Below are 25,090 nucleotides of genomic sequence, written 5' to 3' on the forward strand. Positions count from 1 at the left end.
AATAGAGTTGTTTTCTTCCTATAAAGAGTTTAATGTTTAGCCAGGCATGGTAGTGATGCCTTTAATCCCAGCACTTGGAGGCAGAAGCAGGTCAATCTCTGAGTTCAAGCCTGAGTTCAAGGACAGCCAGAAATGTGTAGAGAGACCCAGTCTCCAAAACAAAAAAGAAAGAGAGATAGCGAGAGAGTTTAATGTTTACTTAGGTAAGTAAAACCTTATTACAGCAGAAATTGCTGTTTGAGTTTTTTTTTTTTTCTATACCAACCTAGCTGCAATTCAATTTTTGGTTGTAGCTTAGTGTCTGTCCTGTAATAAAATCATACTGATGCATCAGATCTTACACCTTGCTATGGAGGGCTGACCTCTAGGTGACTGCTGCTATTCCAAAGTGAAAGACTAGCAAGTAACTAGTATAATCGCATCCTCATCATTATAATTTAGAAAATCCTGAATTGATGTGATGGCTCGGAGGATTAAGGCACTTGTCATCATACCTGATGACCAGAGTTCAATCCTCCAAATTTCAATGATAGAAGAGTCAACTCCTACAAGTTGTCCTCTGGCTTCCATGTTTGTACTGTGTCATATGTGTGCATATCCACATACAGATCCACAGTCAACCAATCGGTGTTAAAACTTTTTAATAAAAATTAGAAAATGCCTTACCAGTTGGCAAAACATTGGCAAAAATTATTGGTGATCATTTTATATCTCAAAGATTATATACTACTTGTTGTTAATAGGTGATCATTATCCAAAAGGATACTTGACTCAAAGATTTGAAATTTATTCCGACCCAGCATTGTGACACATGCCTTTAATCCCAGCACTAAGGAGGCGGAAGCAGACAGACCTCAGTATGCTCTGCATAGTTCCAGGACAGTCAGGACTATGTAGAGAGACCCCGTCTGGTGGGAGGAGGGGAGTACCATTAAATTCAGGCTGGGGAGATGATGTCTCAATTCTAAAATGCTTGCTGCATATGTATGAGGACCTGAGCTTGGATCTCCAACAGCCACATTAAAACCAGGCAAACTTGGAAAGACAAAAAGATAGTGGCTCTGTAGAACTCACTGGCCAGCCAGTCTAGCCACATCAGTGAGCTCCAGGCCCAGTGGAGGCCCTTGTCTTGGAAAATAAGGTAGATATTGAGAACGATATTTCTCTTGACTAGCCTACAAATACCTGTGCACACACCTATCCAAATGTGCACATGCACACAAAAAAATATATGAAATTCAAAACATTTTTTCAGATCAATTTAGTCTGTATGTGAAGCATTGCTTTATAAAGTTCATTTAGTATAAACATTATGAGAGCTTTTTCCTCCAATGTACTTAAATCGTTTATTAATTTGATTTTAGTTTTGTCTTTTGTTTTTCCCAAATTCAGCTCTTGTAGAGAAAAGAGGCTTATGTTCCAGCTGGTATATGAACTCTGAGCAATATTCCTATTTGTTGTCTAGTACTTCATATTTCTAAGAAAAATAAATCATAGCTGCCGCTCTGAAGCCACTGAGCTGTGACCTATCACTGCCTTTGTGCACTACTTTCTTCGTCTTCCAAGCAGAGCACATCTCCCAGAACCTAGAACCCGCTTTACCTCCATAGTGCTAAAGTGCTTTGGAAGTTAGCAGAAGACTGAAATATAACTGGCAGTGGGTTCCACAGCTTCCTGACCTTACTTGGTAATGCCCGTGAAATAGTTCTAAGTGGCATTTGCTCTCCAGAGCTGTAGAGTTGATTGCAATTGAAATGTGATATAGGAAAGAAGATAGATGTTATAATTAAGAGGTTTTGAGGGAGATCAGAAACAACTTGTATCTGATAGCCCAAAATGTATTTAAATATGATTCTGTAGAAAATAATGTGCCTGGTATAAAAATTCAGAGTAAATCTGATCCTAAGTGCTTATATAAATTGAACCTTAAACCATACAGTACTTATCTTCTTAATTATTGGGTTATTTTCTGAACATAAGATATTTGATATATTTTGTTCTTTAGTTAGAGGTGCGGGGAATCAGACAGAGTTGCAGGGTTTTTAAAAGAGGATTTTTAAATTACATTAATTTATTCAGTGTGCGTGTGTGTGCGTGTGTGTGTGTGTGTGTGTGTTCACACACAAACACATGAGACAGTGTGCAGATAGAGGTCAGAGGATGTAGTAGGAGCTGCAGGCTGTGTTCCTGCCGCCCCGGCTCCTAGCCGCCTGGCTAGCTTATGCCCCGAAATAACAACACACAAATTGTATTCATTTAAACACTGCTTGGCCCATTTCTATTAATGTGTGTAGTGCCACGAGATGCTGACTTACCAGGAAGATTCTAGCCTACGTCCATCTTGGGTCTGAGCTTCATCGTGTCTGCCCTGGAGAGCAGAGCCATGGCGTCTGGCTCAGAGAGGAGAGGCATAGCATCTGCCCTAACTGCCCTTCTTCCCAGCATTCTGTTCTGTTTACTCCACCCACCTATGTTCTAACCTATCAGGCCAAGCAGTTTCTTTATTAATTAACCAATGAAATCGACAGATTGATATATGACACTCCCACATCAAGAGGACAGCTTTCCGGATTCAGTTCTCTCCTTTACCGTGTGTCTCAGAGAACAAACCCTATCAGGTTTGGCAGCAGGCATCTTTAATCACTGAGCCATCTCATCTGCCTGAGGCTGTATTTTGGTTTTATTCTTTTTTCTCTCTCTCTCTCAATATATTTTTATTGTTTAAAATAATTTTTAAATTTAAATATATTTTAATCCTACTCTTCCAGTCCCCCAGGTTTTTCCAGATCCCACACCCAACTTTAAGTTCTTCCTCAAAAATAAAACAAAAAACAATACAAAACCCCTAAAATGAAAAGAAAAACAAACAGCAACAAAAAAATACCAACTGTAATCAAATAAAAGCATATAAAAAACTATGGAGTCCATTATATGTTCATCAACTGCTGAACGTGAGACCTGTCTTGGAGTGGTTGATATACCCAGTATCACTCCATTGGAGAAAACTGATTTTCCTTCCCCCTGCAGGTATAAATGACAGTTCAGTTGTTAATCTTTACCCTAGTAACTAGGTTTTCATTCATTTGCTTATAAATTCATTCATTCGTTTATTTTTTAAATTTAACAAAATAAAATATGAAACAAAAATTATCACAAAGAGAAGGAAAAGACACAAAAGACCCAAGAATCAGAGTCCTGCTGTTCACACACTCAGGAATCCCATAAAAACACTAAACTGGAAGCCATACACAGAGGACCTGGTACAGCCCTGTGCCAGCCCTGTGCATGCTGTGCGTAAACTTTATGAGTTCATATGAGCTTTGCTCATCTTGGTTTAGGGCCTTGTTTTCTTGGTACCTCCTTCTTTTCTGTCTCTTACATTCTTTCTGTCTCCTGTTCAGTGGAATTCCCTGAGCTCTGAGGGGAAGGATTAGATGGAGGCATCCCATTTAGAGATGAGTGTTCCAAGGTCTCTCACACTGTTCCCAACTGGTGCAGAAGGAAGCTTCTCTGATGATGGCTGAACGGGGCATTGATCTATGAGTATAGCAGAATGTCATTAGAAGTCGTTTTATCACTACATTTTTTTTCTTTTTTAAAAACCAGTATTACTTGGTTTTCCCCTAGGTCCCTAAGCTATTTTGTCTCAAGTTCTTGGTCATCCAAGCAGTGTTGAGTATGGGTTCCATCTTGTGGAATGGGCCTGAAGTCAAATCAGTTATTGGTTGGTTACTTCCACAAGCTTTGCCACCTTGCATGTAGAACACTGTTGTTAAGAGTTTGTGACTGATTTGATGTTTGCGTTTCTCTTTTGATAGCATGAAGAATATCTTCCAGTAATAAAGACATTGGAAGATAGGGGTGAAGGCTCTATGTGGGTATCAGCTCAACATCTCCATGTTCAGTGAGCTGTGTAGATGTTGTCTTCAGCAAAAGGTGTTGTCAGTTTGTGGAGAGCAACCTCTATCTAGTCTTGGCGAATAACAGCCTGGGTTATTTGGAGATTCCTGTGGGGCCCTTTTGGCTAACAACTCAATTAGATAATCCCTAATCCCAGTACTGGAAACATTATTTGGTGACAAGATAGGTGTAGTTGGGGCTCTGCCTCCCCAATTTCATGGCAATTACATTTAGATTGTCTATATATGTATGTAAGTATGAACGTATGTATGTATGTATTTTAGGAAGTTTCTACTGTGTTGGATTTCCATACTACCCATTCCTTACTGCCCCTTAATTTTATCTGTCTCCCTTTCCCCACTTGAGCCTCCCATTTCAACCTCCTTACGTCCATCCATAGTTATCCCATTTCCCTTTCCTAACAAAAATCTATCTCTTCGCTCCGTCCCTCCCTCCCTTACCTTATTCTATACCTATGTTCTGTAGCTTTGTAGATTGTAGATTGGTTATTATTGACTTAACAGCTAATATCCACACATAAGCGAATACATTGCCAGATTTGTCTGTCTGACTCTGAGATAACTTACTCAGAATGATTTTTATTCTAGTTCCATCCATTTGCCTACAAATTTCATGATGTCATTCTTTTAACAGCTGAGTGAGTAGTACTTTGTTATGTTAATATACCACACTTTCTTTATCTCTCCTTCTGTTGAGAGCATCTAGGTTGTTTTCAGTTTCTGGCTATTATGAATAGAGCAACAGTGAATATAGTTGAGCAAGTGTCTCTGTGGTAGAATGAAGCTTCCTTTGGGTATATACCCAAGAGTGGTATAGCTGTATCTTGAGATAAATTGATTCCCATCTTCCTGAGAAACCACCGCACTGATTTCCATAGTGTCTGTAAGTTTGTACTCCCACCAGCAATGTATGAATGTTCCTCTCACCCCATATCCATGCAAGCATGAGCTATCACTTGTTTTGTTGGTCTTAGCCATTCTGACAGATGTAAGATGAAATCTCAAAGCAGTTTTGATTTGCATTTCCCTGATAGCTAAGGATGTTGAACATTTCTTTAAGTGTTTCTCAGCCATTTGAGTTTATTCTTTTTAAATTCTCTGTTTAAATCTGTACCCCATTTTTAATTGAGGTGTTTTCTTGATATCTAGTTTCTTGAGTTCTTTATATATTTTAGATCATAGCCCTTCATCAGATATGTAGTTGGTGAAAATCTTTTCCCATTCTGCAGTCTGCCAGTTTGTCCATATGGCAGTGTCCTTTGCCTTACAGAAGTTTTTCAGTTTCATAAGGTCCTATTTGTTAGTTGTTGATGTTAGTGACTATGCTAAGTGTTTTATTCAGAAAGTCTTCTTCTGTGTCAGTGAGTTTGAGGCATTCTCCCACTTTCTCTTCTATCAGATTCAGTGTATCTGATTTTTTTTTCAGTGTATCTGATTTTATATTGAAGTCTTTGATCAATTTGGAGTAGAGTTTTGTGCAGGGTGATAAATATGGATCTATTTGCTTTCTTGTCCATGCAGACATCCAATTTAACCACCACCATTTGTTGAAGCTGCTATCTTTTTTTCCAGTTTGTATTTCTGGTCTCTGGTATCAAAAATCAGGTGTCCATGGGTGTGTGGATTTATGTCTGGTCTTTAATTTGATTCCAATGATCAAAATGTCTGCTTTTATGCCAATACCATACTGTTTTTATTACTATAACTTTGTAGGGTAACTTAAAATCAGGGATGGTAATACCTCCAGCAGTTTTTTATTATTCAAAATTGTTTCAGATATCCTGGGATTTTTTGGTTTTCATATGTAGTTGAGAATTGTCTTTTCAAGGTTTGTAAAGAATTGTATTGGAATTTTGATGAGGATTTCATTGAATCTTAGATTGCTTTTGATAGGATGGCCATTTTTACTATATTTATTAGTAAGCCAGTCAGATCTTACTTTCCAAAGGGATAGATTTGTAAGATCTTTCACTCAAGAACAGATACAGGATACAAAAGATGTGAATACAGAAAGAGAAGATATAGTTGTTGTTAATATAGTGTTTTGAACTTTTAATGTTATGTTTCATTTTAACATACCAATTCGTTTTCTTTTTCTTTTTTTTAAAGTATTTTTCTTGGTTCCAAAACTATTTTAAAGATTTATAGAACCAAGTTAATATGGGACCAAGTTTGATTGATTATTCAAATGATAAAATAACACATTAAAACCTTCATGGTTTAAACATTTTTAAAAAGCATAACATTATTGCTTTTAAACAGTGAAGTTTTTCAGAAGAAAAAGCAAAAATCTCACATAGGAAACTGGACCATAATCACAGCTACTCTGGAAACAGAGACAGGAAGATAGCAAGTTCAGGGTCAACCCAGGCTGGCTGCTGAGTTTGTACAAGGACAGCATGAGCACTTAGTGAGGCACTTTCTCCAAAAATAGGCAAAAAAAAAAAAAAGAGGAGCTAGGAATTAATGTAACTCATATAGAGCATTTGCCTAGCACATAGGAGGCCCTCTGCTCAATACCCATTATCTTAAAAAAAAAAAAACAAAATCACATGACAGCAGTGGATAGTGGAATACTAGAATGATTTTAAATAAGGATTGGCATTCATAATTGCATTTATATTTTAATATGGTTATTGACTGCTTTGTGGAAGCAGATTAGAAACAGGTCAGACAAATAGGAGACTGTTTAAATAATCAGGGCAAGAAAAGACTTTAAATGTGACAATAATGAGACCTAGAAGAAAAGGTCAGTCATGGTGGGGGGCTTGATGAAGGATTGTTTATGATGGAAGGACTTTTGGGTTTTTACCTGAATAAAAGAAAGTGCCCTCTAGAAGACATGGGCACTGGGCCACATTTTAACAGAAAGAATATGGATTCCATTTTTTTTGTGTGTTCATTGTGAATTTCTATACTACATCAAAGGAATACAGTCCATTTCAGATTCAGGCTAAGAATGTAAGAGATGGGTTTAGACATCCGCTATATAAGTTGCTGTTGAAACAATGGAACAAAGAAAAGTCACCAGGAAGACACACAGAGATCAGCAAAGGTTAAAATAATACTTAGAGATGGGAGGGAGCAAGAACGTAGATAAGAAGTATAGCCGAGCAATGGTGGCGCACGCCTTTAATCCCAGCAGTCAAGGCAGAGGCAGGACGATCTCTGTGAGTTAGAGGCCAGCCTGATCAACAAACAGAGTGAGTTCCAGGACAGGCTGCAAAGCTACACAGGAAAACCCTGTCTCAAAAAACAAACAAACAACAACAAAAAGAAGTATATGGGGGGTGGGGGTTAAGAGCACTGACTGTTCTTCCGCAGGACCAGGTTCAATTCCCAGTACCCACATGGCAGCTCACAACTGTCTGTAGCTCTAGTCTCAGAGGATCCAACACCTTCACGCAGACATATATGCAAACAAAACACCAATGAGCATTAAAAAGAAGTATATATAGGAAATATAAGTATTTTCTTATGAAATGAATTTGAAGAGTCATTTACAACATCAAATGCCATTTAGAAACTAGAGTAAAAGTAGTCGTTAAACTGGGAGATAGCTCAGTTGGTACAGTACTGTAGAAGGAGATGCGGGCTGTGTGTTTTTTGTGCTGCCTGGCTCCCACATGGTTAGCTTTACACCCGAAATAACAACACACAAACTGTATCCATTTAAACACTGCCTGGCCCATTATATCTAGCCTCTTCTTGGCTAACTCTCATATCTTGCTTAACCCATATTTAGTAATCTGTGTAGCACCACGAGGTGGTGTCTTACCAGAAAAGATTCAGCATGTCTGACCTGAGTCCATCTTGGGCTGGAGCTTCATCGCGTCTGACCCAGAGAGGAGAGGCATGGCGATTGCCTCACTTCCTCCCAGCATTCTGTTCTGTCTACTCCATCCACCTAAGGGCTGGCCTATCAAATGGGCCAAGAAAGTTTTCTTTATTAATCAATGAAAGTAACTCCTCCATCACAGTACTTGCCTTGCAAGCATATAAGAATCTGAGTTTGATACCCAGAATCTATAAAATTACAAAAGGGGATGGGGGTGGGACATAGTCATATAATCCTAGCTCTGGGGAGGTAGAGACAAAGAATTCCTAGGACTCACTGGATAGCCAGCCTAACTTCATTTCTTGGTGAGTTCCAGACCAGTAAGTGACCCTGTGAGTTACCCTGTCTGAAAAAGCAGGAAGAAAGGGAGAGTGGGCTGGGGAGGTGATGCAGTCTTTAAGTACATGCTATCAAGAATAAAGACTGGAAAACAGATCCCCAGAAGTCACATAAAGCTAGATGAGATAGCATTCATCCCTCATCCCTTTGTATCTACAGCAAGATGGGAGGCAGAGACAGAAAAATCTTGGAAGCTAATAGACCAGCTAGTTTGATTTATGCAGTGGTAATTAAGATACAGTGATTCAAATGAGGTGGAAGGTGAAGACTGACACCCAAGGTTGTCCTCTGATCTACAGATGCATGCACCATATTCATATACACAAGTTCCCATACAAATGAATATTCATATACACACAACATAAACACATCAACACACATTAAAGGGGGCGTGCTGAAGAAATAGTTCAGGGGTTTAGTACACTTGCTGCTCTTGCAAAGGACCAGGATTTGGTTCTAGAACCCACTTGACAGCTCACAACCAACTATAACTTCAGTTTCAGGGGGATCTGGTTCCTCTTTTGGACACCATGAGCAACATAGGCACATGGTACACATATGTACATACAGGCAAAACACTCACATGTGGGCAGAGTTTTCCTGTCCTGACCACCTGTTCCAAATAACCAGTAGTTGCCTCCCAAATACCTAACTCAGAAACTTAATATAAATTATAAATGCCCAGCCAGTAGGTCAGGCTTGTTACCACCTAACTATTACATTTAAATTAACCCATATTTCTTAGCTGTGCTTTGCCACATGGCACATGGCTTGTACCTCATTTTCTACACATCCTGCTTCCTTGGCAGCTGGCTGGTGTCTCTCCTGACTCCGCCCCTCTTTCTATCATTCCCCTAGTTTGGTTGTCCAACCTATAATTTCTGCCTGGCTACTGGCCAGTTAGCTTTTTATTAAACCAATGCAAGTGAGAAATCTTCAGTGTACAAAAGGATTATTCCACAGCACTCATATACTTAAAATAACTAATTGATTTGAATCACGTATATATGTTTGTGTCTCTATACATGAGTGCAGATGCCTGTGGAGGCCAGAGGTATGGGATCTCCTATAGTTAGAGTTATAGTGTTATGAGCCACCTAACATAAGAGTCAAACTTGGTTTCTCTGGAAGAGCAGTAAGTGCTCTTAACCACTAAAAGCCATCATTCCACCCCCCAAAAGTAAGACTTAAAAAGAAAGTGGATAGCACCTAAGGAATGTCCTCTGGCCTCCACAGTACAGGCAGACACATGCATGCACACACAGGAGTCCAGAGAAAGGAGCACTGCAGTAGATAACAGTATTTGAAACTATTCCATAAAGTTAGAAAACTGGTTACTATAGATTTCAGATTGGATAGAAGCAATGCTTAAAGTGGTCTTTCAAGTAAGTTGAGGGACAGTGGTTAGAAGGAAGACAGAAATTAATGGAAGATTTTCTTACAAGCTTTGTTTGGTTTTGGTCTCATTTAGAACTACTATGTATTTACATCTGAAATAAAAAAAAATAATAACAGTAATAATCTTTGTTACCAGAGAGGTCAAGATGATAGTAAGAGAACCAAGATCCTTGAGGAAGCTAGGAAAACACAGATACATGAGAAATCACAGCATAAAATGATGAGATTCCTGATACTAGAGTATAAGTGCCAAGTGTTAGACAAATAAAAAAGCCAGTAGCTCAGGGAATCAAGAAGTCAGCTGGTAGACTCAGCATATCCTCCCATCTTTAGCTTCATTAAATCAGAGTATCATTGAGCCACATTCACTGTAAGCCTTCAGGTTAGTGTTACTGATGACACTACTTGTAGATACTTTCCTTGGTTAGTCTGATGTATAATCTTCATTGTCTTTAAGCGTGTTCTCTAGTCCATATTTGCATGCCAACTTCACAGAACCATCAGTTTCATGGCACCTTTTCTTTCAGAGTACAGTAAAGCACAGCCAAAAGCAAATTCTCCTATTCTCAGTTCATATGCTGCCTCAAAATTTCCCCAGAGTCATGAAATGAATACATTTTACATTCGGAGTCAAGATTTACTTTTTATAATTCATATTGCCAGTAACCTTGAATTAATTCTGTCTCAATTATTGTTTCAGTCTATGAAATAAAAAACAGAATATTGGGCCTGGGGATGTAGTTCAGTTGGTAGAGTGCTTGCTAACATGCACAAACCCTGGTTTGATCTCCAGCACAGTATAAATTGAACATGGGAGTGGCATATACCTGTGGTCCCAGCACTGGGAACATGAAAGCAGGAGAATAATAGTAAATTCAAAGTCATCTTTGACTATATAGTGAGTTTGGGGCCAGCTTATGTTACATGAGCCTCTACCTTAAAAAATAAAACCTCATTTTTATCTTTACCATTACATTTCTCTCCTAAAGTTGAATTTTGTTAAAACTTTTAAATTCCTTAAAATATACACTTGTATTATCTTCAGTTGTCTCTTTGAGGTCAGGCTTTTGTGTTTGCTCAAGAAGTCCATTACAATTCATTGCTTTAGGCATGGTCACTTCCCTATTTATTCATCCTTTTTCCAAATGTCTAATTCAAAATAATTGCTACCAGCTTTACCAACTTATCTTTTGTGTAAGAAACGCCGCTTCTATCCTTCCAGTCTAAGCATCTAGTGGGTGAGCTTGGCCAAATCCAGTAAGCCACACCTTGGGACTCATCTTCTAATATGTTCAACAGTGGCCCTTCTTTCTTATGCTTATGAACACACAGATGTAGTATAGCCAGCTACAGATACTGACACACATTTTAAATTCCTATTTAAAATAAAATTTCTACAAGCTGATTATTTGCTCAAATTGAAACAAAACTTAAAATCTAAAGTTCAGTGAGGTATAGAGAGAAAGGTGAATAAGCAAAAATATGGAATGATAAAAGCACAGAAACCTAAGTTGGTATGTCCCCCACCCCCAACAGGATGAGAACCCAGGGAAGACGCTTCTTAGGGACAGATTTGGGGGTTTATTAAAAAAAAAAAAAAAAAAAAAAAAAAAAAAAAAAAAAAAACCAAAACACACAACTGGGTGGTGGCTGTACACACCTTTAATCCTGGCACTTGGGAAGCAGAGGCAAGCAGATCTCTGTGAGTTTGAAGTGAGCCTGGTCAACAGAATGAATTCCAGGACTACACAGAAAAACCCTGTCTGAGGGAGGGAAAAAACCCACTGACTGATTGGCCTTTGGGCAGGTCTGTGGGGAATTTTCTTGATTGTTTATTGAGGAAGGAAGACCCACCGTGAATGTGGGCACCACCATTTAATGGGCTAGTACTTGAGCTGGGTAAGAGTCAGGAAGCTTAACTGAGCATAGGAAGCAAGTACGGATCTCTCTTGACTGGATATTATGCTATGACCTGGAATTATAGGCCAGATGGACCCTGCCTCTCTTATGTTGCTTTTAGTTAGATTATTTTATCAAAGCAATAGAAATTGTGGGGTGTGGAGGAATCCCTGGGTGAATGAAGTCCTGAGTGAATGTATGTTGTTGAGATGGTCATAGTCTGTCAAATACCATAGCATCATATCCATGGGGAAAATGGTCAAACCAGCCAGCGCCCCTTCAGGTTAAAGCTCAAAGGGATGGCAAAGCCTTCCTCTGATTCATGCACTGATGTTGATAGTATGTGCGGAAAGTGTCCACCATAGCTTTCACCCTCACCCCCATTGTATCACCTGAAGACTGCGCCCCTACAGAGACTACTGCCAAGAATAGCCAAACCAGCCTCCTTGTTCAGCTATATGCAATAAGTCCTTCTCCATGTTCAGTTGTGTATAATAAACATGCTTGTTTCCAGGTGCTAGAGAGCCCAGTCCACCTGATTCTATCTGTACTGTGTCTGTTTTTTCTTTCATTCCCTCACCTTCTCCAGTCAGGTCAAGTGCCTGGAAGAACCATACAAGGACTAGGCAATAAATGAAATTAGAACAGTGGTTGATAGGAAAAGTATGTTTTAGAAGGTTTGGTTAAATGATTTGTCAAGGGGATGGGCCCATTTAAATTCATAGTGACAAGAAAGTCAGTCTGAAAGTTCCTCAGAAAACCACTAGATGATCTAGCTTTACTACCTCTGGGTATACCTGAAGGAACCTAAGCCAACAAACCCCAGAGACTCTTACAGGCCCCGTTTATTGTGATTCCTTTCACAGTCCGTCCATCAATAGGTCAATGGATAAGGAAGATGTGATACACATACACACAAAGTGAAATTTTACTTCACCTTAAAGAATGAATTATGCCATTTTCAGGAAAATAGACAGAACTGGAGATCGTAATGTAAAGCAGTGTAAGCCAGATCAGAAAGACATCACATTTTCTCATATACAGAATTTATATTTAAAAAGGAAATGATATACGGGACATGAAAACTGAAGGGGGTTATACAAGGAGGTGACTAATGAGAAGGAAGGGGAAACAAATATCACATGATTTCATTCATATGGGATCTAACTTTAAAAATAGACATGAATGCAAAAATGGGATAGTGGCAGTGGAGGCAGAGAGTAATGGAGAGGTAAATATAACCAGTTTGCATGGATGTACGTGTTTACTAATATAATGAAACTTGTTGCTTTGTGTACTAAGTTTTAAATTTTTTTTCCTATTGAGAAGAACTGTAGCATATTTGCCTAGCGTGTATGAAGCCCTGGCTTTGCACTCCAGCACTATAAACTAATCATGGTGGTACACACTTAGAATGTGAAATATTAATGCATATTTACCAACCTCAGCTATATTATAATTTTCAAAATTAAATATTTTAAGCAAATGCATTGTCCTGGCTGGGTTTTTCATAATTAATTGTTTGGTTTTTTTTTTTTTTTTTACTCCAAATTTTGACTCTTGGTTATAGTATGCTTTACATTTCTCCCTGCAATAGTAGGCTTCCAGGTCAGGAAACTGCTAGTGAGCCACACCTGTTGTGGACTGTGATTCAAAGCCATAACGTTTACTAGATAAAATGTACTGACTATAGTTTTTCTTTGAGGAAACACTGTTTTCCGGTTTGTTTGGTGTTTTTTTTTCATTGTTTGAGAATTTTATATTTGCATTTTGGTCAAATCCACTAAAAAAAAAAAAACAAAAAAAAACCCCAAAAAAAACAGGATAGGACTGGAGAGATGGCTCAGAGGTTAAGAGAACTGACTGCTGTTCCGAAGGTCCTGAGTTCAATTCCCAGCAACCACATGATGACTCACACCCATCTATAATGAGATCTGGTGTCCAGAACACTATATACATAATAAATAAAATTTTAAAAAGTTAAAAAAAAAAACAGGATAATTTCGGTATATTTTCACTAGGGAGTTGAACGGAGGAGGCTCAGTTCAAGAACTTATTAAGTACGTAGAGTTAAAGACTAGTCTGCAGTGTTAGGTGTGACCGCATCTCCATAAATGAATAGTCTCCAATTGTGATGGTAGTGTTGATCTTTCAATTTGTTGTTTGAGTCAGGGTTCCTTCCTGGCACCCTATTGGCCTTGAACTCACAGCAGTCAGTCTGCTTTAGCCCCCTGTGTGCTAGGATTACAGGCACCTTACCTGACTTTCCACTTTTATTAAAATAACAACAGTATTTCTGAAAATTAGAACATTAAAAGACTGAAAATTAATTATTCATAATTCTGCCACCTTCTAATTTAACTTGTTTAGAACATTTTGGAGCTTGTTTTGATCTTTTTTCTTATGTATGTTTATAATATACTTCCTCATAAATATTTCATTGAAGACACTGTAGCAGTTAAAAAGTAGCTTTTGTGTTCTTGTCTGCAGAACATATGAACTATTTTTATTTCATTTTTACAACATCCCTTTGAGGAAAATGACCCATTTTACATTTGGGGGTATGGGGCACAGCAGTCCTCCGGAAATCCTCTCTGTGGGACTGCAGTAGATTTCAGTTTATGACAAAAGGACGTGCTAACACAAGTAAATGGATGTGTTTTCGTATAGAGAGAAGAGCTAGACAAACCATTCTGCTGCCTCCAGTCCTTTGGGTTCTGGTTAGACAACTCCAAAAATACATATTCTGGCAGATTTTAGTAAATACAGAAATTATGAAGACTCTTGGAGTGACCAAATTAGTGTTGTTATTCTTTTGTTAGAGTTAAAGCTAATGTGGTTTTAGTCTTTTGCCTTAAATCCATAGCTTACAAACCAGAGAGGTTTCTCTCTGGGTGAAAAGTAAGACCTCAGAGCAGGCAAACCAATATTCTAAACGCTTTCAATACATCAAATTTGAATTTGTGGCTATTTAGTCACTTGTCTTCTTTGGAATTTAGAAACAAAAGTAATGTAGGGTGTTTCTACCTGTTTAAACTATTAAGCACATTGCACTTGGGCCTGTTTGCTTTTGAAGAAAACCATTTTTATTGTAATGCTAGTGAACACAGTACTGTTGCGTCCTTGTTGCTAAATTCATTTGTTTTTCTATCTTTTGGTTGAGGGCAACCATATTACCCAATGTCCTTCGGAGTGTTTTTTAGATTGTTGTTTTCTTTTGTGACAGGGTTTTCTGTTTCCCAGGCCAGCTCAAAACTCAGTTTTGCCAAGAATGACCTTGAACTTCTGCTCCTCCTGCAGCTATTCCTAAATGCTGGGATTACAGACATAAACCACCGCGCACTTTTTATGAAGTGGCTGAGATTAAACCAAGTGGTTCATGCATGCTGGACAGCTGAGCTATATCCCAGGCCGAATTGGCTTTTGAAACAGTAAAATATTTAGAATTTCTTGCCTATGAAAGAAATATTTTCCCACATCTCCATTTCAGCTGTTTCACTGCTGCAGAGATGAGCCCTGCAAATGTGGGTAAGATAGAAGATAGATGAGTCTGTTTCTTGCACCTAGAGCTTTGTCTCACGTTCCTTCCTGAGACCTACGTGTTGCTTCTGCTTTCGTGTGTTGCCTTCCTAAAATCCCAGCCTTGAGCCAGTGTTTTAGTGTTATCTACCTTATCATGAGACTGGATTTCTTATTAGCTAAGTGCTCCAGGCTAACTATTCATTGTCAGATAGTTTGTTCAGCTGTTCTTTGTCTCCTTCAGCTCTCCGGTGCACTGGTAACTGCTCAGTGATAATTGAAGGTCACCTCAGCTGTTTAACTTAGTCATTGGATTCATCTCTATCTCTGTATCTTATCCCTGTTACGCTCGTGTACTTAAATATATACCTTTCCACACATCAGCCGCTACCACCTTTCCACATACTTTTTAGCTGTTTGCCTGTCTCTAAATTGTGAAGTATCACTATAAAAGGCTGTGTTGTACTACCAACAAGAGTGACCTTGAATTTCTAATCTACCTATCTCCACCTCCCAAATTTGAGATTACACTCCTGTGCCAGTGTGGTCAGTTTTCGTGTGATAAACACAAGACCAGGCCTCCATGCACGCTAAGTAAGCAGTGTGTCAACTGAGCTACATCCCTGCTGTCACATGGCCTTTTTACTGCTAAAGTATACCAGGAAATGAGGAAGGTACTCCACACTAAGGAAGGAATGCCAAATTTTATGGGATTACTGTGGGTCCAAGTTGGTCTTGGTCATTTACTTCCTTGTTTACTGCTAATAAAAGCAGTGTTTAGATAGGATATGTAGGTAGGGCAGTTTGAGACCAACAGACACCATAAAACAGCCAGACAAATGGATCATAACCTCCAAAGACAATACCATGTTGTAAAATGATAAGTTTTGCTTTGGCAGAGGAAAGTGGTGTTTTTATTTTCCCTGTTAGCACAGTGCCTTACATAAAACTGATTTAAAAAAAAAAAAAACTGCTTCCTTTCCTTCCGTGGGGATTTTTTTCCTTCCAGTACATTTTGTGTCTTAATAGTAACAGGGTTCCACCAAAGAGGGTTCATGATCGTGTACAGGAATTCACCTGTCTAGAAAGAAACAGAGTGTGGAGTTTCTTTTTATTATGTAGTACCTTCATAGTTTTTTTAGAAAATACTTTTTTTAAAAGTTTTTTTTAAATATTTATTTATTTATTATGTATACAATATTCTTTCTGTGTGTATGTCTGCAGGCCGGAAGAGTGCACCAGACCTCTTTACAGATGGTTGTGAGCCACCATGTGGTTGCCGGGAATTGAACTCAGGACCTTTGGAAGAGCAGGCAATGCTCTTAACCACTGAGCCATCTCTCCAGCCCCCCTAGAAAATACTTGATTTCTAAATTGGCAAAACTATTATTTCCTAAACATCCTAAACAAGATGGCAGCTTTAGTTATGTTTCTACCTCTGGCCTCTTTTCCTTCTTGGTTTTGAAGAACAGCATTTCTAGCCTGAGAGAGACTGCACACTGTAAAATACTGTAAAGCAGAGCTGCCCACTTTGGCAGCAAACACAGTCTGGATCCCACAGGAAATAGAAGCAACACAGGCTTGTTGAAAATGCGTGAGCTACAGGCATTGTAGTAGATGGCAGCTGAGTTGTTTCTTTTGTAGCAAAATACCTGTCTTCCTTCAAAAAACTTACAAGTAGTATATTTTCAGTACAGTGTACTCTTAATTATTAATCAGATCAGCAGACCACAATTAATATTTACACAGGTCACGGTTTATAGATTTTATTCCTAATTGTTTTTTTTTTTTTAACTGCCATGCTGGTTCCGCCTTTGCAATATATCAAGAATCTAACTATTTCACACCTACACTAGTATTTCTTTCTAAGCCTCCATTACCCTTCTGGTTCTTACAGAAGCTTCCTACATGATCTCTACCCCTTTCCTTCTCCACCTACCCACAGCCAATATGATCCTATAAAAATATTAGATCTCATGCCTTACTTAGAGTAACTTCCTTTCTCAGAATAAAAGCCAAAATTCCTTAATATAAGCTTCAGAGCTTGGTGCTGTGGTTAGCTCTCAAACTACTGATTTTTGCTGCTCATTCAGTCCAGCCCCAGTTGCCACCACCTTTAGCCGCACTGGATGGTCCTTTGCAGTAGTTGTCCACCGGTTTGACCCGCTCCTTCTTCACATACCTCACATAGTTTCCCTTTGTGTCTTTTTAACTCTTTCCCTCAAAGAATACCACACTGAAGGTTTCTTAGCTTCTGCGTATAAAATACCCCTTCCTATGAGCCCCTAAACTTTCTCTCTGCCTCTTTATTAAGCGTTTCTCACTATGAAACACCATTCATTTTACTCAGTAGTTCTGGTCTGTCTTCCCCAGGATTCTGTGACTCCCACGGGAGTAGGGAGTTTTGCCTATTACAGTCATTGTATCTATTCCCAATGTATAGAAAAGCCTAGAATGGTAGGTGGACAGTGAATGTTTGTTTAATGGATGAATAAATGAATGATTTGGTTTCCTGCCAGTAATGGTCCTAGGAGCCTAAGCTGAAATTCTAGAAATAGGAGCCCTATTTTCTATCTGTTCAACCCAGCCATCATCTTTCTGTTATTTTGGTTTGGTTTGGGTTTGGTTTTTCAAAACGAGAGTTTCTCTGTGTAGCAGCCCTGGCTGTCCTGGAACTGGCTTTGTAGACCAGGCTGGCCCCAAACTCACAGAAATTTACCTGCCTCTGAATGCTGGGATTAAAAGTGCACTACTATGCCCAGCTTAGTTTTTTTAATTTTTTGAGGCAAAATCACATTGTATAGCTCAAACTCATTATATAGCCGAGATTGTCCTTGAACTGTTGATTCGACAGTGCCACCTCCCAATTTCTCGGATGGAAAGCGTGTGCTTTAAATCTCTGTTTGGTGGTTTTTGTTTTGTTTTGTTTTACTGGTTTGTGGGTCTTGTGCCTGTTCACCGTGTTTATGTGGTATCTGGTGCCCACAGAGGCCAGAAGATGGTGTCAGAGACTCTGGTACTGAATTACAGAAATTGTAAGCTGTGGTGGTGTGGGTGCTAGAAATTGAACCTGGGTCCTCTGCAAACCCCTGAGCCATCTCTCCAGTACACACACCCCACACCAGGTTTTTGTTTGTTTTGTATCAAGTCAAGGCCTCAATTTTGTGATTGTCTTGCCTCAGCCCCTCAAGTGCTGGGGTTAGCATGTCCACCACACCTAACTATGCCATCTCTCTCTTTATTCTTTTTTTCTCTTTTTCTCTTTTTAACTAAGGGCCTTTGATATGCTAGGCAAACCCTCAGCTACTGAGGTCCAAGACCAGCTGTGCCCATACTGATTGTCTCCCTATAGCTCAGCCGTCCCAGGTTACCTGGTTCTATCTTTTTTCTTCTCATCCCCATTTAAAACCCGAACAAAAGAGTTCTTTACTGGATTTCATTTAACTGAACCCCAGTTAACTGCCAAGTAGGATTAGCAGTGTTCTCGTCCCCACTGTAAAACATACTGATTAATGCCTACAGCCTACTGAATGTTCCTAGCTAAGTGCTCACAGCTGGTAGATGATGCTCTAGCAAGTCTTTGTGCTTTCACTTTCACTTTAATGTGTGAGCATAGCAAAGTCAGTTGTATTTATGCCCAATCTGGTTATATGCCAAAAAAATATAAAAATAATATCATTGTTAAATATATAATACAGTATTTTTTAGATGAATGAACTCTACTTTTTTAGGCAGCTTTAGGCTCACAGAAAAAAAGAGGCAAGTAGAATTCTATGTACTCACTAACCCCACACATCATCCACAGCCAACCCCACTGTTAACATCCTGCTCAGAATGGTACATTTGTTGCAGTCAGTCCCAAATTGTCACATCACCATAATTCACATCAAGGTTTACTTTTGGTGGTATACATTCTGTGATTGTTGACAGATGTAGAATGATATCTTTCCCTCCCACTGAATTACTGTTCAGGACAGTCTCAATTCCCTGAAAATCTTCTGCATTCATTTGGTGTGGTGTTCCCCATACCAAATTCTGGCAACAACTACTTATTTTTACTTCCTAGCATATCAGATAGGTAGACTCATGCAGTATGTATGTAGACATCATATTGATGTCTTTTACTTAGTAATATGTATTGTTTTTTCCCCACCTTGTTATGACTTACTAGCTCATTCTTTTTTTTTTTTCTTTTCTTTTAGTTTTTTGAGACTGGGCCCTAGCTGTCCTGGAACTCACTTTGTAGACCAAGCTGGCCTTGAACTCACAGAGATCCACTCCTACTTCTGCCTCCTGAGTGCTGAGATTAAAGGTACGGCCACCATGTCCAGCCTCATTCTTTATATTACTGAATACCATACCATTGTCTGGTTACACCACACTTTATTTACCTACTGAAGGATATTTTGATTATATCCAGGCTTGGCAGCTATGAATAAAACTACTGTAAATACCGATGGCTAACAGGTTTTGTATGAACATAATTTTTAATTCAGTTAGTCAAATACCAAAGATCATGAATGCAGGATCATACAGTAAGAGTATATTTCCTTTTGTAAGAAACTTAAATTTTCTTCCAAGTCTACCATTTTGCATTCCCAATAATAATGGAGGAGACTAATCTTGCTCCTTGTCCTTGTCAGCACTTAATTTAGTCAGTGTTTTGGACTGTGACCTCTAATAGTAGTAGTTTTAATTTGCAGTTGATTAATGACATATGACATTGCATATCATATGTACTTATTTGACATCTGTCTATCTTCTTTGATAAGGTTCTATTCTGCCTGTTTTGGTTCATTTTTAAATTGTTCTTTTATTAACTTTTTTGTGTTTTTACAATGTGTTTTATATAAATATTTCTCTCAGTTTAAAACCTGCTTTTCATTCCTTTGACATTTTATTTTTCAGAGCAAACATTTTTAATCTGAAATTATTATTAGTTACTTCAGCTTCCTTTTGATTGCTGTTAGCATGGTTTACTTTTATCTACCCCCTTTCCTTTTATATATGTCTTTTTATTTAAAGTGGGTTTTTTTGCAGGTGGTACAGAGTTGAGTTTTTTTCCCCTTTTTTATTTGTTATTTTACAGGAGCGGTGTGGATGTAGATACACATGTACCACAATACAGATGGAGAGGTCACAGGACAACTTTTGAAGTTTGCTCCTTCCATTAGGCAGAGTCTCTCATTGTTTCTGCCACCCTGTATACTCCTGGTTAACTGCCAATAAATAAGCTTAAGTTTCCAGAGAGTTCTACTGTCTCCATTTCCCATCCATCTTCCTGTGGGAGTTCTGGGATTATAGATGCACACCACTGGATCTAACTTTTTGTTGGTTCTGGGACTCCCAATTCGATCATCAAGGATCACACAATAGGCACTTTTGGCCTTCAGGTGCTCGTGTTCATATTGTGTGTGTTGAGGTCAGAACAGCCTTCAGGGGTTGAATCTGTCTTTCACCATGGCTTCTAGGATTAAACTCATGTCATCAGAGTTGTTGGCAAGCACTGTTACCTGCCAAGCCTCTCCCAGGTCCAAGAACATTTTTAAAACTTCATCCAATTTCCTTTTTTGTTGCCCTTTATTAACCAAAGCTACATTCCTCTTGCTATTGTTTGTGGTGTGTGCCTGTTTGCATGTGTGTATAAGTGGCCATGCATATGTGTATGCATGAATGAAGAAGCCTAAAGTTAAATTTAGGTAGCTTGCTCCTCCTCTTCTTCTTCTTCTTCTTCTTCTTCTTCTTCTTCTTCTTCTTCTTCTTCTTCTTCTTTTTTGAGACTGTCTTTCAGTTGAACCAGATCTCACTGTTTCAGCTAGTTTTAGCTTCACCTTGCCCCAGGAGTCTGTCTCATCCTCCCAACTGCCACATCTGCTAGATTTTTACATAGATCCTCATTCTTAGTGGGGAAAATGCTATATCCACTGAGCTATAAAAGGACAAAGAAATAGACAGGCACGGTGGCACACACCTTTAATCCCAGCACTCGGGAGGCAGAAGCAGGCAGATCTCTGTGAGTTCGAGGCCAGCCTGGTCTACAAGAGCTAGTTCCAGGGCAGACTCTAAAACTACAACGAAGCCCTGTTTCGAAAAACCAAAAAAAAAAATAAATAAATAAAATAAAATAAAAGAAATCTTAAATTAGTTCTTAGCTAAGTGAGTAGTTAGTATAGAGAGAGTTTTTAGGTTTCCAAAGCTAAGATACAGACTTAGTTCAAAGCATAAACCTCGAAATAATAGGAGTTTTTAGGACTATAGCCAGATTCGGGTAGGTCCCTCTGCCAGGAAGTATCTTACGTGTTATTTATGTAAACTGCAGCAAAGAAGCAAATTCGTGTATTTGCTTTGCCTTTGTACACAATTCCTGCTCCTTCCAGAGTAGCATTCATTAAATTTCTTAAATGCCTTGCATGGGATTTTAAAGCTCACTGTGACCTCTGTACTGGTCCATTATCAGGCACAGATGATGCACTTGAAGGGCTTTTGGCATCCAGTGACTTAGTAGCCGTGACTCACTTTGAATCACCCCTCCCTGATGGACTAGATGAGAGCTCGTTCCCATGGGACCCGAGCATGTTCTTGAGAATCATTTTATTTTCCAACTTACTGAACTACTTTAGAGCCTCTGGATTTCACTGGGCTTTTCTTCATTTCCTTCTTTTGTTGATCTTGGCCCCTTTATCTTCCACCCACTTTATTACTCATTTCTGAGGGACCTTACTGCTCAGTAACACTAAGAAAATGTATCTGAAGCCATATGGGTTGAGTAATACAAACTTAAGAGTGTGGGGGGAAAAGAAGAAATGTGTGTTCTCTGAACTTCCTTTGTTTATGTGCTCTGTTTATATGTTGTTAAGGTTGTGTTATCCAGCTGTCTCTCTACATTTCAAAAAATGACTAAAGATATCTGGTGAACACTCTTAAGAGGGCCATGTTGACATAGTGAACGAAAAAAACACTTCATTTGTTCCCTACCAAATAATGTCTCTCCTTTTGAGATGAGGGAGCAATGCCAAAAGCTTCAGATGCCCAGTTTCAAGGTTCTTGAGAGGCCAGTGACTTCTAAGGACACTTATAGGAATAAATCAACCAAGTCCTTGTTAGGTTGGAGGCCATGTGACTGTTTCTTCAGTACAGTCCGTGGTATCTATCTTGTTGTGGGGAAGGAATCAGGTACATTGGCGTTAGTAATCCCGAAAGCCCATGCTTTCATCTGGTCTTATATAATATGAATAAGTACATTTGAGTTAGAATCACTCTAGAAAACAAATGGAATTCTATAGTATTTGTCAGAGCCATTCTACTGTAAGTACCTTGTCTTGAAGAAACTGAAAATGGTTCTTAGGCCTTCCTGCACATCACATGAATGAATGCCTTCCTCAGCCTTCTAGACTCTGTATGCCATAATTCATAAGATAAATGCAGAGAAGCTTTTTTGTCACATTCAACTATTTATGGATCTTAGTCTCCTAAATAATAAATTTAGAAGTGAAATTAAGTAAGAGCAAGAAATAAAGCATCAGTTTTAGTATTTGGGAAGTAAACTGCTCCACTGAACATTAAGAATGCTAGTCGGTGTCCCCTGCAGTTTCTGCCTATTTCCCCCAGTGGGATGAACACCGACTCACTATGGCTGCTGTGGTCGCCTTTAATCGCCCCTCACTAGAGCCCCTTAACAGCAGCACTGAGAGGACTGCCAAGGGCCTCCTCAGTGAATTCGCATCATTTACTTCTCAATTCGCCCACTGATTGAGGCCTTCTCTCTTGAGTGCTTCGCAGTTCCACTTAAGTGGCTGATGTTTGGGGTCACTATTGAATGTTTTGTGTGAATATCACTTTCATGATGAATTGGCTGCTGCTGCTTTTAGCTGTATGGGGTGAAGGCCTTGGTGGTAAACCTTGAAAGGAAAAAATCCTTCTCTGTAGAGATATGCTAAATGAAATTACTCTCTTTATCACTTTGTCCTTTTATCCTTGCAGTCCGATCACCTCAGGTTCCTGTGATTTATTTGTTTTCTTCAATTAAGCGGAGCTGTTTCCTGCACCAGGTGCACGCTATTTATGTTGTGGGTTACGACAGTGAAGTGCTGCACGGCTCTGACCTGGAAGTGTGGTTTCTTTGACTCAGAACCACATCAGTATGCCTTCCATCCTCTACTTCCTTTGCACTATTTCCTTTTTTAAGGGCTTGGTTTGTCACCATTTGATCCAAGCATGATTCATGTGATTCATGATTCAAGAGCTGGTAATGTTGTAACAACAATACTGTATATATAGCAATACCCAGAACACTTGCTGTCTTAGCCTTTCTCTGTGAAGTACGCTCAGCTCAATCCCTCTCAACAACTTCCGAAGTTAAATCAGTACCTTCATCTGTCTGCTGCTGAAATGTTAGCTAGAAGTGGTTAATCAAAATATCTTGCTCAAGGTTTTCGGTGATTGTGGGTCACACCACCTAAAAATCTCCACAAAACAAAGACTTGTGAAGGACTGAGGAGATGGTGAAGCTGGTAAAAGTACCTGCTGTGCAGGCTTCACAGTGGACCCACAGTGGAAGGAGAGCCTCTGGCCTCTACGTGCAAACTGTCTCACATGTGTCGCGCACACAATAACAATAAACAAAAAGTTGCTTTACTTTCTTAAAGAACACTTTGGAGGATGAATAAAAAGTTTTCCAAAGCATGTCCTGCTTGTTAAAACTGGACTTGTTTTTATTTGTGTCTGTGTGTGGTGTATGTATGTGTGGGGTATACACATGTATGTGCTTGTACACATCCATGCATGCATGCAGAGACCAGAGAAGACCATCAGATGTCCTATTCTATCATTTCCCTACATAATCCCTTAAGACAGGGCTTCTCCCTGAACCTGGAACTCACTATTTCAGCTAGTCCGGCTGACCAGTAAGCCCCATGACTCTCCTGCTTGCCCCCTCTCCCAGCACTGGGTTTGTAGGCACTCTGCAGGGCCGTACCTAACCGTATGTGAGCATTGAGGATTAAACTCAGTCCTCTTGCTTGCACACCTGCCAGTCTTACTTACCCACTAAGCCCTCAACTTGTTTTTAAGTCTGGTTAGTTGATAAAGACTGTGGTTAAAAGCCCATTAACCACAGAGTTTAAATTGATGTGTCCAAGTCAAGAAAACAAACATTTAGGTCAGTTTCTATTCTGTTGCTGATATACTGAAGCTAAGAAAGGCAGGTCTTTAAATTAGTGGAACTTGGACCAGAAGTAATTAAGCCATTAATTTTTTTATGATTATCTCTTCCTCTCAGGGAGATGGAAAGCTTGATGACTAGCTCTACCCTGCCGCCCCTCTTTGCAGATGAAGACGGCTCCAAGGAGAGTAATGATCTGGCTGCATCTGGGTAAGCAGCTGCTTTGGAACATTGGACTTCTGCAGAGGCTTCAAAACACAGTTTCTGACAAAGTATGAGGTGCTAACGAGGCAGTTTTATACCATAAGAGTAGAAGATGCATTTGTTGGGCCTTTCAAAGAGAGCCATTGTAACCCGCTTTGTAATATGATTTCAGCCTTCTGCCAGTGCTCTGAGCCTGGTGGACCTGGTACAGGGAATACTCTAAAATTCAAATGTATTTTCTTTGTAAGCTGCCGCAGTTATTAAATTTTTTCCCCAGAGATTAGACTTGTGTGTGGTTTGTACATGCATGTGGGATATGCACTAGTTTTTTGTCTAGGGAGTTAACTAGCAAGCCCCAGTGCAGCCTCTGCTTCCTTCAGTGCTGGGGTTGCAGGTATGCACAGGGCTATTACCAGTGTTTGCATGGGTGCTGGGTTCCAAACTCTGCCTCAAGCACTCTTTCCACTGAGCCCTCCCTTCAGCCCAACTTCTAGCTTTTTAATATGGTTCTTTGTTCATGGTGCATAGAAACTGGGGCAGGATAGGTGGCTCAGTGCTCAAGAACACTGGCTCTTCTTCCAGAACCCCTAGATTCAGTTCCCAGCACCCACATTCCTAGCTCAACAACCTTCTGCAACTCCAGTTCCAGGGGATCTGATGCCTCAGAGGGCCTCGTATGCATAAGATACAGAGGCATACACACAGGCACAACCACCCATACACATAAAAATAAGTAAGTTTTTAATTAAAAAAAAAAAAGATGTTTTGACGCTTTAACCAACTTCTTGTTTCTTGGTGTAGAAGATTCTTCTT

General features: G+C 39.3%; 1 protein-coding gene across 2 annotated transcripts in view; it reads left to right on the forward strand.

Annotated features, from left to right (window-relative positions):
- Hmg20a (high mobility group 20A) overlaps positions 1-25,090 on the forward strand; it is an 81,308-nt gene that overhangs the window by 25,127 nt on the left and 31,091 nt on the right. For both annotated transcript variants that reach the window (XM_041638625.1, XM_041638624.1), the window contains one exon: positions 24,191-24,283. In XM_041638625.1, coding sequence (XP_041494559.1) covers positions 24,195-24,283 — 89 coding nt within the window. In that variant the 5' untranslated portion in view covers positions 24,191-24,194. The remainder of the gene's footprint in view (positions 1-24,190; positions 24,284-25,090) is intronic.

Source organism: Microtus oregoni, unplaced genomic scaffold (genome assembly GCF_018167655.1).
Source record: "Microtus oregoni isolate MIOR12 unplaced genomic scaffold, Mior012 000055F_ref0000237, whole genome shotgun sequence".
Lineage (NCBI taxonomy): Eukaryota > Metazoa > Chordata > Mammalia > Rodentia > Cricetidae > Microtus > Microtus oregoni.